Source organism: Nuphar pumila, chromosome 10 (genome assembly GCF_984573655.1).
Source record: "Nuphar pumila chromosome 10, dmNupPumi1.hap1.1, whole genome shotgun sequence".
NCBI lineage: Eukaryota > Viridiplantae > Streptophyta > Magnoliopsida > Nymphaeales > Nymphaeaceae > Nuphar > Nuphar pumila.
In genome coordinates, this window is record NC_143258.1 from 102834202 (window position 1) to 102848190 (window position 13989).

Genomic DNA, 13989 nt, shown 5'->3' on the forward strand with positions numbered 1-13989 from the left:
GTTCACAAATGAGGCACAAAAATCTTATATGCAAATATTTGTGAATGTAAGTATACATTTATGGATCTCATTAAAGATATTTACTTAACAGAGGTTCACAGGTTATACTCACAAAGTTTGTATATTCTACATGGGTGTTGTGAAACAGAGTGAGGTACAACATTTCAAAGAGAGTAGTGGGGTTGTAAAATGGAGAAGTTGCACATGTTTGATGTGTGAATCTACTCTATTGTAATGAAAACTAGCCATATTCACATATAAATTTATATGAAATTTGGGATTTCTATAAAAACATCATGTGAATATAGTTTTTACTTAGAAATTGTGAGATCTGAAAAATAGAATCGATGTATCATGCAAAACTTAGGAGAAAAATTACATATTTATCACTACATTCGCATATATATTTGAGAGGAAATTTGCATATTTAGGAAGAAATTCACATATTTTGAGAGAAATTTTGTAGAATGAGATTAAACATACAAAATATATAGAACATTAAACCTAGAAAGTAGATTTACAAAAAAAATATTCAGTTTATATATAATCTTTGACAATTCTATGAATTTACATACAATCTCCAACCCCTTTGGACCTTTGAACCTCTCATAGATGCGCATTCTCCACAGGATTCTCATCATTTCATTCATCAATTGTTTTGTATACATCACTTATAATTGTTTGTTTAACTGTTCAGGTTTGCAAGCAAGCAAGTAAATATTGTCACTAAATAACATTGATTCTACATCATCATCGTCTAAAACATCTATCTATGTTTGGAGAATAACTATATTGAAGGCCTATAACTCTTATGCATAATCGATTTTACGAGAGATCAAAGTTACAAATTCATTAAAGATATTGTTTTTAGAGACCAATACAGATCTTCAATTAGTATGATAGTTACGGTAGTGTACTTTGACTCTTTCGGAGACCATCATTAATTGTCTAAACCAACAAAAAAATAGCATTTATTTAATAAAAATACATGTGAGAAAAGTTCATCCATATTTAAAAATTAACAAATTCATGCCAAAATATTTAAAAAAATAACTATTTCAGTTATTAATTATGTGCTTATCAAAATATATCATGATCGATGATGTCTTGAACACTTAAAAAGTCATTGATGAAGTATTGTCAAAATACTCACTAAAAAATAATCGCAGGAAGAAGGCCGAAAAAATTTGTAAGGAAAACATGATGGGGCAAAAAGGGTTGAGGACCACAAAAAAAACCCTAAAATGCAAAAAAAAAAAAGCTAAAACATGAACCATTACTTTTTTAAATAAATATCCAAGTGTCGCATTTAATGCTAGTACAGACATTGACAAAAAAATTGAGAGGTTCACATTTAAGTTTTCAAAAAATATGTAAATCTCATGTTAAATGTGTGAATGTTCAAAAAGTTCACAAATGAAGAAAAAATCCGCATATATGCAAATTTAGTATAAGTTCACAAATTTAGTTATGTAAACTTCGTACTATATATGCATTTAGTAAAATATTTGTGAAGTTACAACATATTTCAGTTATAGATTTCAAACCTTGTAATATATTTGCGAATTTAGTAGGATATTTGCGAAGGTTCGAGAGATTTCAATTAAAGAAAGTTTGCGAATTTGATCATTCGAACTTCATACAATATATACAAATTTAATAGAATATTTGCAAAATTATGACAATTACAAGGAGTTCACAAATTTTGTTATGAAAACATCGTGAGGTCTACAAAAAAAGTGTGAATCTACCTTTTAGCGAGAGTTTGCGATACCTGGTGAGCATATTGATATTTCATGCAAACTTGAAAAAATTTGCTTGTACCGAAGTTAAAATGATCCTTTTTAAAGCCAGATATTTGCAAACTTGGACGTTTGGGCAAATTTCAAAAGTTGTAAGGTATTTCTATAAACGTGTCATTTTTTTAGTACAATACATTCATTTTCCGAAAACCCGATTGTATGAGGCTACTAACTAAATAAAAGCTGCCATGAATTAGACATTTTCTATGGCATTTTCCCACATTCCTTGTGAAAGTGTATTGAGTTTGTAGCTTTTGCACGGACCATCCATTCTATGATGAAACAAAATCATTGGCCAAGGATAGGAAATATACAACTAAGATCACTTACGTTTCCGATTAAGTTTGGAATAGATCTGATCCAGCCTTTTAATGGGCAAAGATTTGGTTGACCCAGCATCCCAAAACTGTTTCTTATGAGATTTTTTTTTGACCCATAAGCCCAAAACTCAGCTGCCAGGTTCTGACAGAAATTTGTATGGTTTTCGAAAACCTCTGGAGTGTCGGGATCATCCCCATACTCTCCATAATCTAGATCTCGAGCTTTACTACTAGAAAGGCTCATGGCCAATTAAGATAAAACCACATTCGTTTCCTCCAAGTACCTTTCCCATTATGATGAGCTTCTTGTGAAGTTACTCAGAGTATTACAGCTGATTTTAGAGTATCACCATGAAAACAAAGTGCAAACACCCTCTTAGATATTAAAGAGGCACTAATATTGCTCGCTCATCAAGGAGCGAAACAAAGAAGTTGATGACATATGCAAGTTCCTTCTCATTTAGGAAAGAACAGTAAGCCAGTTAACAAAACCAATATACATATGAGCAGAAGATGCTTTTAACATAATTTAGGGGAAAAGAAATAATACACTCCTTAATTCGCTCATCTTCTGAACCTACTACTTGTTTTCTGCATCAACAAGACCCTCTTCCCCCACAAAAAAGTGAGAATTTCGGTAAACTATTACCAGCATTTACAGCCCCTAAAACACCGATCTTCAGATCCTGGAACAGTTTTTAAGTTGCATCTTGAACTTAAGACACTTTGTTGACCAAAATGAAAACCAAAAAGGCAGCCTTGAATTCCGCACCTGTACACTCAGAAACAAATTCTTCAATATTTACATCCTCCACTTTCCCATCTTCATTAACATCAGTTTCCTTTTCTTGTGAGCCCGATGCTTTTCTGCAATCTTCAGTTTCCTTTTTGCACTGCGGGTGGGGTCAACAACTGCAGTTATCTTTTCTATTTGCTTCCTCTTCTCCCTCTTCGTCTTCACACCCTTCCGAATACGGTCATATACCCGTACAAACTCCTCTGTGCCCAGAATGCCGCGGATGCTATCACGAAGTTCTTCTGCAAGGTGCTTTGCCTCGTCTGAAGTGCAGAAATCCAAGTGATCAATATCCGCAAGAATGCCAGGATAACTATAAAAAAGGAAAAAGTTTTTCTACTGTATTGATGGTGGCCATTGGGATTAGCATCAGAATTCTCCTATTGATACAAGGAGATTCAACTTACAAACATAAGTTTCTTATAATTGCTTCAAATGATCTACAGAAACTTGTATACAAATATATATGTAAAGATAATAAGATATGTGTGCTGACATATGGTGTTGGGATAAACTAGAATACATCTCCATCTTTTACAATAAAGTCTGATAAGGGTCCAGGTGCAAAGATAGTACGGAATTTTCAGACTGGCATTAGAATGTAAGAGGGGTATATGTGAATTGGAAAAGAAAAAGTAAAGCAAGAGAGGTTAAAATCATATTTCTAGTTTGAAAAGACCTGGCTGTTCTGTCATCAAGGTGGCTCATTTTAGCAGGTCCCTGTGACAGGCTTGGATAGCTGAAATTGTGGGATTTCTTTGAGGATTGAGATGTCATTCGATGTTCAATTTATTCAAGGGTGACTGCACAACCCTCGAAGAGATGGAATTGAATTGGTTCAATAGAATCAAAGGGAAAATGTTCATAATAAAGAATGTCATGATTTAACAAGTTCCATTGTAGGAAAATTACTAAATGGTGTTATGCTAATCAACAGGTCTTGCCTGGAGAAAAACCAAGTAAATGATAACTAACAATTAATTACGCAATCCATTATGTGTTCTGCCTAAGGAAAAGTTTATCAGACATTTCTATCTCTTGATGTGTCCTTGTTGCAAACGAGACTTTGCACTCTCAACATGATATTTCCATTGGTTGAATGTTTTCAGTAAGTTTTGATTGTGTGCCCCATGTCTGCATGCACACATACGTGTACACACACACACAAACTATATAGATGTATATACATAGAGAGTGGAAAGGGAGTTCTAGTCTGAATGTTGATGAAAAGGGGACGGATATGGAATACTTTATAGTGTGCAACTTTGAGTTCAGGGCATTTGGCCTGTTTAATCACAATGGTGAGCACTTGCGTGCAATACAACAACCACAGATAACAAAACATGTCAAGTAGCCATGATTTAAAATATGCAGGACTGGCCAACATAGATTTTGCCCATGCAGAGGTTGATGGAAGTGCACATACCAGTGAAAAATTTCCCAGCAAATCCTTCACAAATTTTATATAACGGCAGCAGCAAGGTGTCCGCATATCCTAGACAGCCGTCCAGACCAATCTGTGCTGAGATCAGCTTGAAGCAACTAAAAACCACCTTAATCTGCATGCAGTAAGACATTTCATTAGAAACTTGAAAGGGAGAAAGAGGGAAGGGGAGAAGAAAGATATCATACCTGTTCCAAATCCAGAGATTGGAGGGCTACACCACCCAGTTTCCTAATCAAGGGTACAACTAACAAAGATGCAAGGTCCTCGTGAGGGCTCTCATTGCTAAAGGAAATGAGAACATTTTTCTCTTTTGTTGCCCCAAGTATCTCAAGAAACTCAAGAATAAGCACATGGTCAGAAGCGGCAAGGCTGGACCAGTGATCATGGAAGTTCTGATTATAGATTTGTTTGGCAAAAGAGTGCACACCGCAGATTGAAAATACAAGATTCTCCACAATTGTGTTGCATAATGTGTAATTGGAACCAGCAGGATGTGCCTCAAGTTGGCAACAGAGAGAAGCAGCTGTGACAAACAGCCTACATGGTTTCAGGAGCAACGGAACTGCCTCCTCACTCAACTTTGGATCCTTCAGTCCTATCCTCTTTGATGAAGTGCTGAAGTAATAGTTTACCAGGCAAGTTGATGTTTCATGAAGCCTCTGATCTGGATGCATGAGAAACCCAAGAACCAGTTCCCATATATCCTGAAAATAAAGTAAACATCATCAGATGTTAAAAGAAACACGTTAAGTAATGGCTCAAAAAAAAACCATGAGGATAGGTGCCTCGAGCTGCTTCTAAAGTCAACTGACAAGCGGTAGACACCTTCAAAGATGCAAGTGCACCGGCGAAGGATCCCATTTCAGAAAGGATGTCAAGGTGCCAAGTTAAATAATATCCATGCCACCCCAGCAGCAGGAAACCTATTTGAAAATTCCATGCAGCATTTTTTTTTAGTATGACAGAATGTGGCTTAGAAACAGCAGGGGCTTGACATCTGTTTACCATTTGTACATGGCATGCATGGCACAAACATAGCAACGCCCTTCATATACACATGCAGATGAAGCATGCCTCAAGTTAACATGATCAGAGAATATTATAAGGGGAAAGTTTTTCGGCTCCATACCTCAAAAGCTGTTTGAAAGCACAAGTCTGGGAACTGAAATAACACCTTCTCTGTCATTAAAAGTGAATGGAAAGCATCAATGATGCACTTTTCTTTTCCAGAACAATCTCTTCCATTGTTTCCATTTATGACGAGAGCAGCTTTCAGTATCCTTGCCAATACTGGTATAATATTATCTATATATCTCTCACTGAAACTTTTCTTTAGGAATTCAACCAACAAGCCAAGGAACTGCATTTGAAATTTGACAAAAGCTTCAGGTGAAAATCGTTTTACTTCTTAATGAATAGTAATCTGACATGAATGATGATGAGATGCGGATATTTTTGAGAGTTTTTTCCAACTAATACAGCTGAAATCATAGTTTAGTTTATATAATATACTTAAGCAGAAAGCACATAATGTAACTCATCACTTGAGAAATCCAGAAAGTAGGTTAAAAGAAAGAAAGCATGGATAAGAATCACACAGCCGTAAACATTATTTAAAGCTACAAGCATCAAAATAGTTTCCTTTTCAGAATTGAAGTAATTTTACAAAGTTCAAACTTCAGATTCCAATTACTTGGTAATTTCAGAAAGGAATTTCACTATGATAAATTTTAGAACAGAATTTAACTATGAGATCCCTTTCTCTACCAGCCATCAACATTAAAGCTATAGAACATAAAATAGTTTGTGTAATCAACAAGAAGCTATCAAAGTATTCTTATTTTACAGCTTACAGCAGTTAATAAGAATCATGAGAAGTGAATCTAACATTATTTCAAGCAACAATCTTTATGCATTTTAAGTTTTTAACTGTTATAGGAAGTAAAGAATTCATGAATGCCACTAGAAGGCCCCTAGAATATCTAAGACTACATTGGAAAATACATACCTGCGCTGCAGCAGACCACAAATTCGGATTTTCACCTGTATACCATGAAAGACCATAATCCAGAATGTTTTGAAGCATATTTGCACTGGAGTATTTTCTAACACGTCCTACCAGGATTTTTATCACTTTTGCAACCATGGCATGAACTTGGCCTTCATGTTCATTAGCCAAACGAAGCACTAAAGGGAGAATAAACGTCTCAGACAAATTAGTAACAGCTTTAGGCTGAAATTTTTTAATTATTGAATAAAGCATTTCAAGCACTGCTTCTCGTCCACTTGCATACTCATAACTGCAAAAGTAATAATCATTAGAACAAGAAAATTATAATCATAAAACAAATTAATAGACTAACTATTAAGATCCTTACCTCATGTTTTCTACCAAGAAGTCCAGATGCTGCTGTAAGCGTTTAGGACTGAATGGATAATCCATAAGAAATTGCAAAAATATTTTGCTACACTTTTGGGATATTGGTGGTGACTGGCTTGTAACCATCAACTTAGAAACTTGACAAACAATATCATACATCCGAGGTACCACCAGCTTTCTAGCAACTATAGCCTTCAAAAGTGAGAGGCAAACAACAGAAGGATTACTTTCTAGGTCAACAAAAAGGGGAAACTGCAAGAGCATCTGCAACTGATCTGTTGAAAATGAAAATTTGGGGTCTCGCAGCAGCCTTATCAACAATTTCAGAGAAGCTTGCGTTAACAGGCTGCTTGCTTTTGCCGGCTTCTGGGATAGTACCAAAACAAAGGAAGTAATCTTATCTTCTTGGTGTTGAAATGATGGTAAAGGTAGCCTTATCAGCAAAGTAAGGCACCAGAGAGCTCCTGACAAGATGTCTTCATATTTGGATTCTAAGCAGTTCACAAGTAGTTCCACAAAAGGGTCTAGCATGGACAACAGTTCTTGATCACTCTTGTCAAGCTTCATTTTCTTCATGCGATCATGCAATATTCGAAGGGCAAATGCAGCTACAAGTTGATTGCTTCCACTCGCAAAAAAATCATAAAATTTTTTCCCATTCTTTTCATTTTTCAATTGTTTTCCATTTTGTAAATTCGATGGTTCTTTGGATTGAAAACTTTCATCTGCAATATAATCTTCAATAAGACCATATATAAAAACCAAAAGGTCTGTCTGATTTACTGAGGGATTCGCTTCAATCCCTTCAGCAATGTGGCGCAGCATTTCTTCAAGTCGTATTTTATCTCTTGGTGTCAGATTCCTGAGGTGAGCCTTTAGGGGTGAAAGCAACTTTAGAGCATTCACTTTAAATGTAATACTTTGTGCAATCAACTTCAATGTCTCAAAAGACTTTCTCTTTCTAGCTTCCTTCATTTTGGAAGCAATCTTCCCGACCTCTTTCTGCTCTCCAACATCACCAAAAATGTCATGTTCTACCACAGAAAGCAGCTCTTCCAAACAATGATCAAGTTCAGAAATGCAAGGTTTTATCTTTGACAGAATGAAATTGACTGTATAACCTAAAACATGCAGTTCATATCCTCTTCTTAAAGTTGATTGCAGAATTTTAACAATGAAAGGGAGGTATTTGGGACCAAGCTCCTTTGCACAAGCAGCCAATGCAGACCTAGCTTCATCTCGTTCACTTTGAATACGACTCCTTAAGAAGTTAATAATACGATGAATAAGACCAGGAAGGTGTGAATCCATTGTTTCATCAGGAAGCAATTTAAGCAATTTTAATGCAGCAAGGTTAATTGGGGCATCAATTTTGCCAGATTCGGCTGAAATAATCTTTACTATTTCAGGAAGTAATGAATTCTGCAGAGAAGCCTGTATTTTAGGTGGGACAACATCAGCAATATCTGATTGCTTCTCTAATGCAATCATCGGCTTTCCCTCATCAAGAAGTTGGCTTGAAACCTCGATGTCATTATAGTTTGAATCTTTCCTTTCATAGAAGTGGAACATATCCAAGATTAAGCAGATCAGCCGTAAGATGACCTTACTTTTTTCAGGCTTCAAGCGCATCTCATGAAAGCAACTCATCAAGTATTTATAATAGGATTCCCACCGCAAATTCTTCGATATAGAAGCGAGTGATTCCAAGCAAGCTTTTCTAACATGTTCATCTGCTCCTTCTTTCAAGTCGAAAAGGATATGGAAAAAGAGTGGAGAAAACACCTTCAAGGTAATCTCCTGCAAGTCATAAAAGTTTGCCACCTAAGAAAGAAGCATCGGACTCAGAAGAATAATTAAAAGGTACTGGCCATACCTCAGGGATGCTATGAGAACCAATGGCATCTTTAAAACGCAAAAGTGCCCTTGCCCTTCGGTGTTTCTGCATAATATCATTAAATCAGGGACGTTAAAAGATTGTTTCTTTTCATCTGCCTTCGACCTATCCAACATTTTCAATGATCATCTTAGCAAGGACAAAACTGTACCTGCAAGTGGAGGATATTGTTGAAGAAATCAACTTCAGCATCCTCACTACAAAGAGTCCGACATGCATGTAGCATTGGTATTACTGAGAGATGCAACACCATCTCTCGCAGCAAGGCAATCCATTCCTGAAAGGAAAATAAACTACCTTATTAACATGAGTGCAGAAAACAACCAAGGTGATTTGAAGAGACCCTGTGAATACCTTCTGAATAAAGATTTCCTTGCCCATAGCATCCCTCATATGTGACAAAAAGAATTTGTGTATGATACGGTGGATGGATGCTTTGCTCCAGAAGTGTTCAGCTTCAAGTGTGGCATCAGCTCCAGATATCTTTTCAGGGTTCTTATCAGACAACTGAGCTGTGTACTTTTTACCAGCATTCTCCAAAACTAGGCTGGATAATTGTACAAAGGCGAGAAGTGACCTTGATGCACTTTGTCTCAGCTGCAACTCCCCTGAGGACATATCATATATACAATGTGATAAAATTACCATAGCATGTGATTCTTTCAGCTTTGAAAATAATTCCAGATTTATCTTCTCATATGCTCCTATTCTTCTCTCATAATCAAACTCGCCAATTTCCAAGACTGACATTGCATTCAGGTCACGGATGAGTTTCGCCTACAGAAAGGTAGAACCAAGGCAGTTATGATGATCAAGAGAAGCTAAAGAAAAACAACGCACAGAGAGGGAAGCATGGATAATTATTACCAGGGAAACTAAAGATGGATCACTTTTTGATAGACCATCAAGAGCGCCACAAATTGCCAACCTCATTTCCGATCCAACAGTTATGAGAAGTGAAGGAATCACATTCAAAACGCTTTCAGCAGAAGCACTGCCTGTAATTGGCAATACCTCCTGGATTATGCGCATAGCTTCAATAGATTGATCTGCATGCACAGGCAACAGAACAAGATGCAAAAGTGGTTAATTGTGATATTTATCATCTTTCCAACTGTTTTGCTAGGATCCTACCTTTTCAAAAGAACAGGACTACTTACCAGAATCTGGATCTTTTTTTTCCACGCATTGTAGAACAATTGCAAGAAATAGTTCAGCTAAGGAAGGGTCGCTTATATACTTCAGCAAAAGCTTGAATATTCCAAGTTCATTATTCCAGGGCCATGTGATTGGTTTCCTAGCAAGAAATAAAAGAAATCACAAAGGAGAAATGTATAGACATGGATAAATAAAGAACTTTTAGCCATACCAATATATTCTTCATGCAAGATAACATGTGACATGGATGAACAATTAAAGGACTGAAGTGCAGATCCTCCCCCTTGGTATATGTACATGACCAGGAAAGGAAAAAGGATTCATACAAAAAAAACAAAGGAGAGGTTTGAAATCTACAATGCAAGTTTAATATACATTTACAGACACAATATGTACAGACTGGTTTGTCCTGAACTATCGCATTTACATCTAACTGTTAGTTTTTGTACTCTGCCTTGGTGATCTCTCATTATTTTATTGAAACATTTCTTCTGCCCTCTCAATAAATATTTACAACCATGTTTATCAGTTGCTCAAAATCTATTTATTGCATACTTTGTCTTGCCAACACCACACTAACACTACGGAGCTACCTGTGCAGGTGAGGCGTGGGTTGGTCCTAGAAATGGCAGCAGCGGCTCAAGGAGTTAATGACTGGACATGCTGCAACCTAGGGATCACCAGGCAGCTCTTTCGCTCTACAGGAATCCAGGATCCTTCAAAAATGGGATGGAAAAAGGGGGAAGATCCTCTTTTCCTCTAACCCGACCCCATCCCCTCTCTTTCTTCCATGGTGTTGAGAAAAGAATTTTTACTGGCATATAATGCCGCTTTATTGTCTACAAACATCCGTCCAGCATGGTAGGTTGCAGTTGCACACCATCCTAGCTAGATATTCCCCATTTCTCTTCCAGAATAAAATTATGGAAGTAAGATGTTCCAAGGAAGCAACATTAACAAAATTAAACACCAAAAGCCTCCCAGTTGCAGCTAAGATCATGCATTTAGAACAGTAAAACAAGTTTTCCCCTCCCAGCTTGAATTTTTGAGGTGTGTCATCTCTCAATCTCAGTCATTTCCTCAAAAATATTCCACCCTTAAGTCTTCAAACTTCATGTGGATCTCATTGATCCATTCTATCTGCCATGCATAAGTTCACTCAATCAAAGCATTGTGTTGCTCAAATCCAGATATTTTCCTTTCGTAAATGCAGAAAATAAAATTATGCTTGTATCAACATTTTTCTGTTAGTTTATTTTATCACATATTGTCTCTTGATATATGCATGTCTAACGTTTCAGAATCTCACAAGCTGTGAAATAAAATATTGGGCAGGAAAAAACAAACATAAAATAAAACCTATAAGAAGAATATCAGTAAATGTGACAATGGTGCAAACAACGTAGTATAGACTCCTAAATTCTACTATAAGATCTTGTTGGCCCCAATATCAGAAAAACTAAATAAACACTATAAGAGAACAAAGTATAGAGAAATAACCACTGTGTGCAAGACATAGGCCACAAGAACTTTGATTACAGAATATAGGTAAGAACTCCCAATAAAAGCACCATTATTGTATGAGCAATGTAAATCATAAGTAAACAAAAAGGAAATTAATCCCATGAACCAAAAAGAGGGAGCTTGCACCAAGCATCATCAAAAAACCTACCTTTGAGCCCCCTTCCGACATACAAGTCCATGCAAGTTGAGTAACAGAATATTCAGATGAGGCACCAGGATTCCCCTTGGCATATGATCTTCATGTTCACCCATTTCTTCGTCCAGCATCAGAAGGTTCTCCACAAAAGTCAAAACAGCTGATATAACGGAATTAGATGCACTATTCATAGATAAAATTGAAAAAATACTTGGGACAAGGCTTTCCTTCCTCTCCATGAGATGGACAAGTTTACTATTCTTGCTCATAGCCAAAAAACATGAGAACAAAGAACTTGGTTTTTCACTACTAGAGGATTCCTGTGTAAAATTTTCAATCAGAGGCTCTACTGAAATGAAAAAAGAATCCCAGAACTCTGAGCTGAAGTTACAAGACATGTACTTATTGAGAACAAAAGATAAAATCTTTAAGCAAAGAGACCTTATGTCCTTAGACTGCCTCATAACTATATTCTTCTGCAAGATATCAGAATTCCTGAAAGAGTCACAAACAAGCCCTTGTTCCTGTGCATCTACATGAGCTTCCCCAGAACCAACATCATTAACATTGTCCCCCGCTAAGTTTCGCAAATGATCAAGGGGGTCTCCTAAAGTTGGGATCCTATCTCTATCAACAGTTGCAGCTGCTGTTTCACTAACACCACAATGACTTGCAGTCAGAGGTGTGCTCGATGTCATCACAACCAAATTGGATGTGCAGCATTCAAGAATCCGAACAACAAGCATCATTAGGAGGCCAAGAAAAGGTTTGATACGCAATTCGTGGAAAGTTTTCAAGACGTCCTCCAAAATGTGAAGGAATCCATATATTTTCTTCCATGGCAGATCCCCTACATTGTTTGAAGTGAAACTCTTGAAGAAATCTGATGACAGTACTCCTTGAACATATTGTTCGACAGAGGTGTATGACTGATGAACAATGCCAGTGAATCCATGTAACATACGCATGGGCCGGAAACATAATGAGAAGAAAAGAGATAGCTCTTCAACCTCAAGCTGAGTTAAGAAACAAAGTACAGCTTTTCGTCGAACTGCACCAGCATTCTGATCAAGCAAGCACATAATCAGCTAAAATAATAAGATGCACATGCACAAATGCACAAGTACAAAGTTGAAGTAAAATATCTCTTCTCAGGAAAAATTGTACCTTCCGTGAGGTCAGAGCCTTAATTTTTCTGACTTTTGGCATTAATATTCTAATAACCAGGGGAATTAAGTATTCTCGATGCCTTTCTTGTACTGAATTAGACTCTCTGGATAACTTCCATGTTGTCAATTCCTCTCGTAGAACCTTTACATTTATCAAATTTTTCAGATGCACATCATACGGAAGCAGTGTCTCATCCTTCCAGTTTGATAAAACATCCATGACATTCATCTGAATATCTGAATCAGTATCATCGAGAAACCTGCCAATTTCAAGTGAAGCAGGTTAGTAAATTAACAGAAGTTAATCGAACCATCATGCTTCAGTAGTTGTCCAATCTATGTAGAAGCACGAGAAAACACCCAGTCATGTTGTCACCACCTCATGAATATAAAGATGAGTTGATACTTGATAATGCACATACGAAAGTTGAGAGTTGAAAGGCAGCAATACAGACAATAATACTAAACAAACAACCCACCTGTTTATCAGAACCTCCTTCAGTACATTGCAACTGCATAGAGACCTTGGATTTTGCACCCTTTTGAATAAGTTGAGCCACTCTCTCAGAAGAATCTTCCATTCTTTTCCTTTGCAGGCCTTGTAATCATAAATCTCAGTGCTGTATATCAGGATAAACCACCATTTATCTATGTAATGCAGCCTGTTCTGAATGTCCAAAACCATGACACGACAAAACCAAGTAAAAACAAATGGACAAGTGATTAGCATCTCACCTGAAAGGAACCTCATCTGAATAGCCCAAAAACTTAAAGAACAGCGGAACAATTTCATAAGAATATGTTTCTGCAATGTTTGGTACTTTTTGAAGTGATTGTAGCAGCAGAGCTAACACTACCCTGTGTGGTGTGCTATCAGGCTCATGGCTTAAAAACGAGTGAAACTGGTCAAAAAGATCTGCAAGCAAAAATCACATGCCACGGGTAATGAGATTTCGGTCAATCATAAGGCACATGATAAAACCAAATAGCAATCACAACAAATTCATATATCTATATAAATCAATTATAAGCAATGCACACGCAGGAATATGTTCCTAAATCAATGCACATATCAAATTTTCAATACCAAGAGAAGACCATGATCACCAGGATACTATTGAAGCAGGCTATGAACAACCAGTGTGTGCTGAATACTGTGCTGGTCATAAGCTGTGGATTGCAACTCAAAGTAAAAAAACAACCACAGGAGAATTTTAAAACACACGTTAGGTCATCAAATGGAAAAGAGATAGAATCAGATATGCCAGTCAAACAAACACACTTTGTTGATGGTAATGCCAACAATCCAAAGGGAAAAGATTTAGGAATCAGAGATGAAAAAGAAATAAATCAATTAACA

General features: G+C 36.7%; 1 protein-coding gene across 1 annotated transcript in view; it reads right to left on the reverse strand.

The window, feature by feature from the left end:
- Positions 1-2923: 2923 nt before the first annotated feature.
- LOC149827683 (ARM repeat superfamily protein) overlaps positions 2924-13989 on the reverse strand; it is a 29074-nt gene continuing 18008 nt past the window's right edge. The window contains exons 16-30 of the mRNA XM_090019555.1: positions 13365-13545; positions 13109-13249; positions 12628-12889; positions 11473-12524; positions 9803-9939; positions 9510-9691; positions 8997-9419; positions 8794-8919; positions 8622-8687; positions 6744-8545; positions 6374-6665; positions 5495-5725; positions 4551-5069; positions 4345-4477; positions 2924-3181 (exon numbers count right to left, since the gene is read on the reverse strand). Of these exons, the coding sequence (XP_089875681.1) occupies positions 2925-3181; positions 4345-4477; positions 4551-5069; positions 5495-5725; positions 6374-6665; positions 6744-8545; positions 8622-8687; positions 8794-8919; positions 8997-9419; positions 9510-9691; positions 9803-9939; positions 11473-12524; positions 12628-12889; positions 13109-13249; positions 13365-13545 (5804 nt within the window). The 3' untranslated portion in view covers position 2924. The remainder of the gene's footprint in view (positions 3182-4344; positions 4478-4550; positions 5070-5494; positions 5726-6373; positions 6666-6743; positions 8546-8621; positions 8688-8793; positions 8920-8996; positions 9420-9509; positions 9692-9802; positions 9940-11472; positions 12525-12627; positions 12890-13108; positions 13250-13364; positions 13546-13989) is intronic.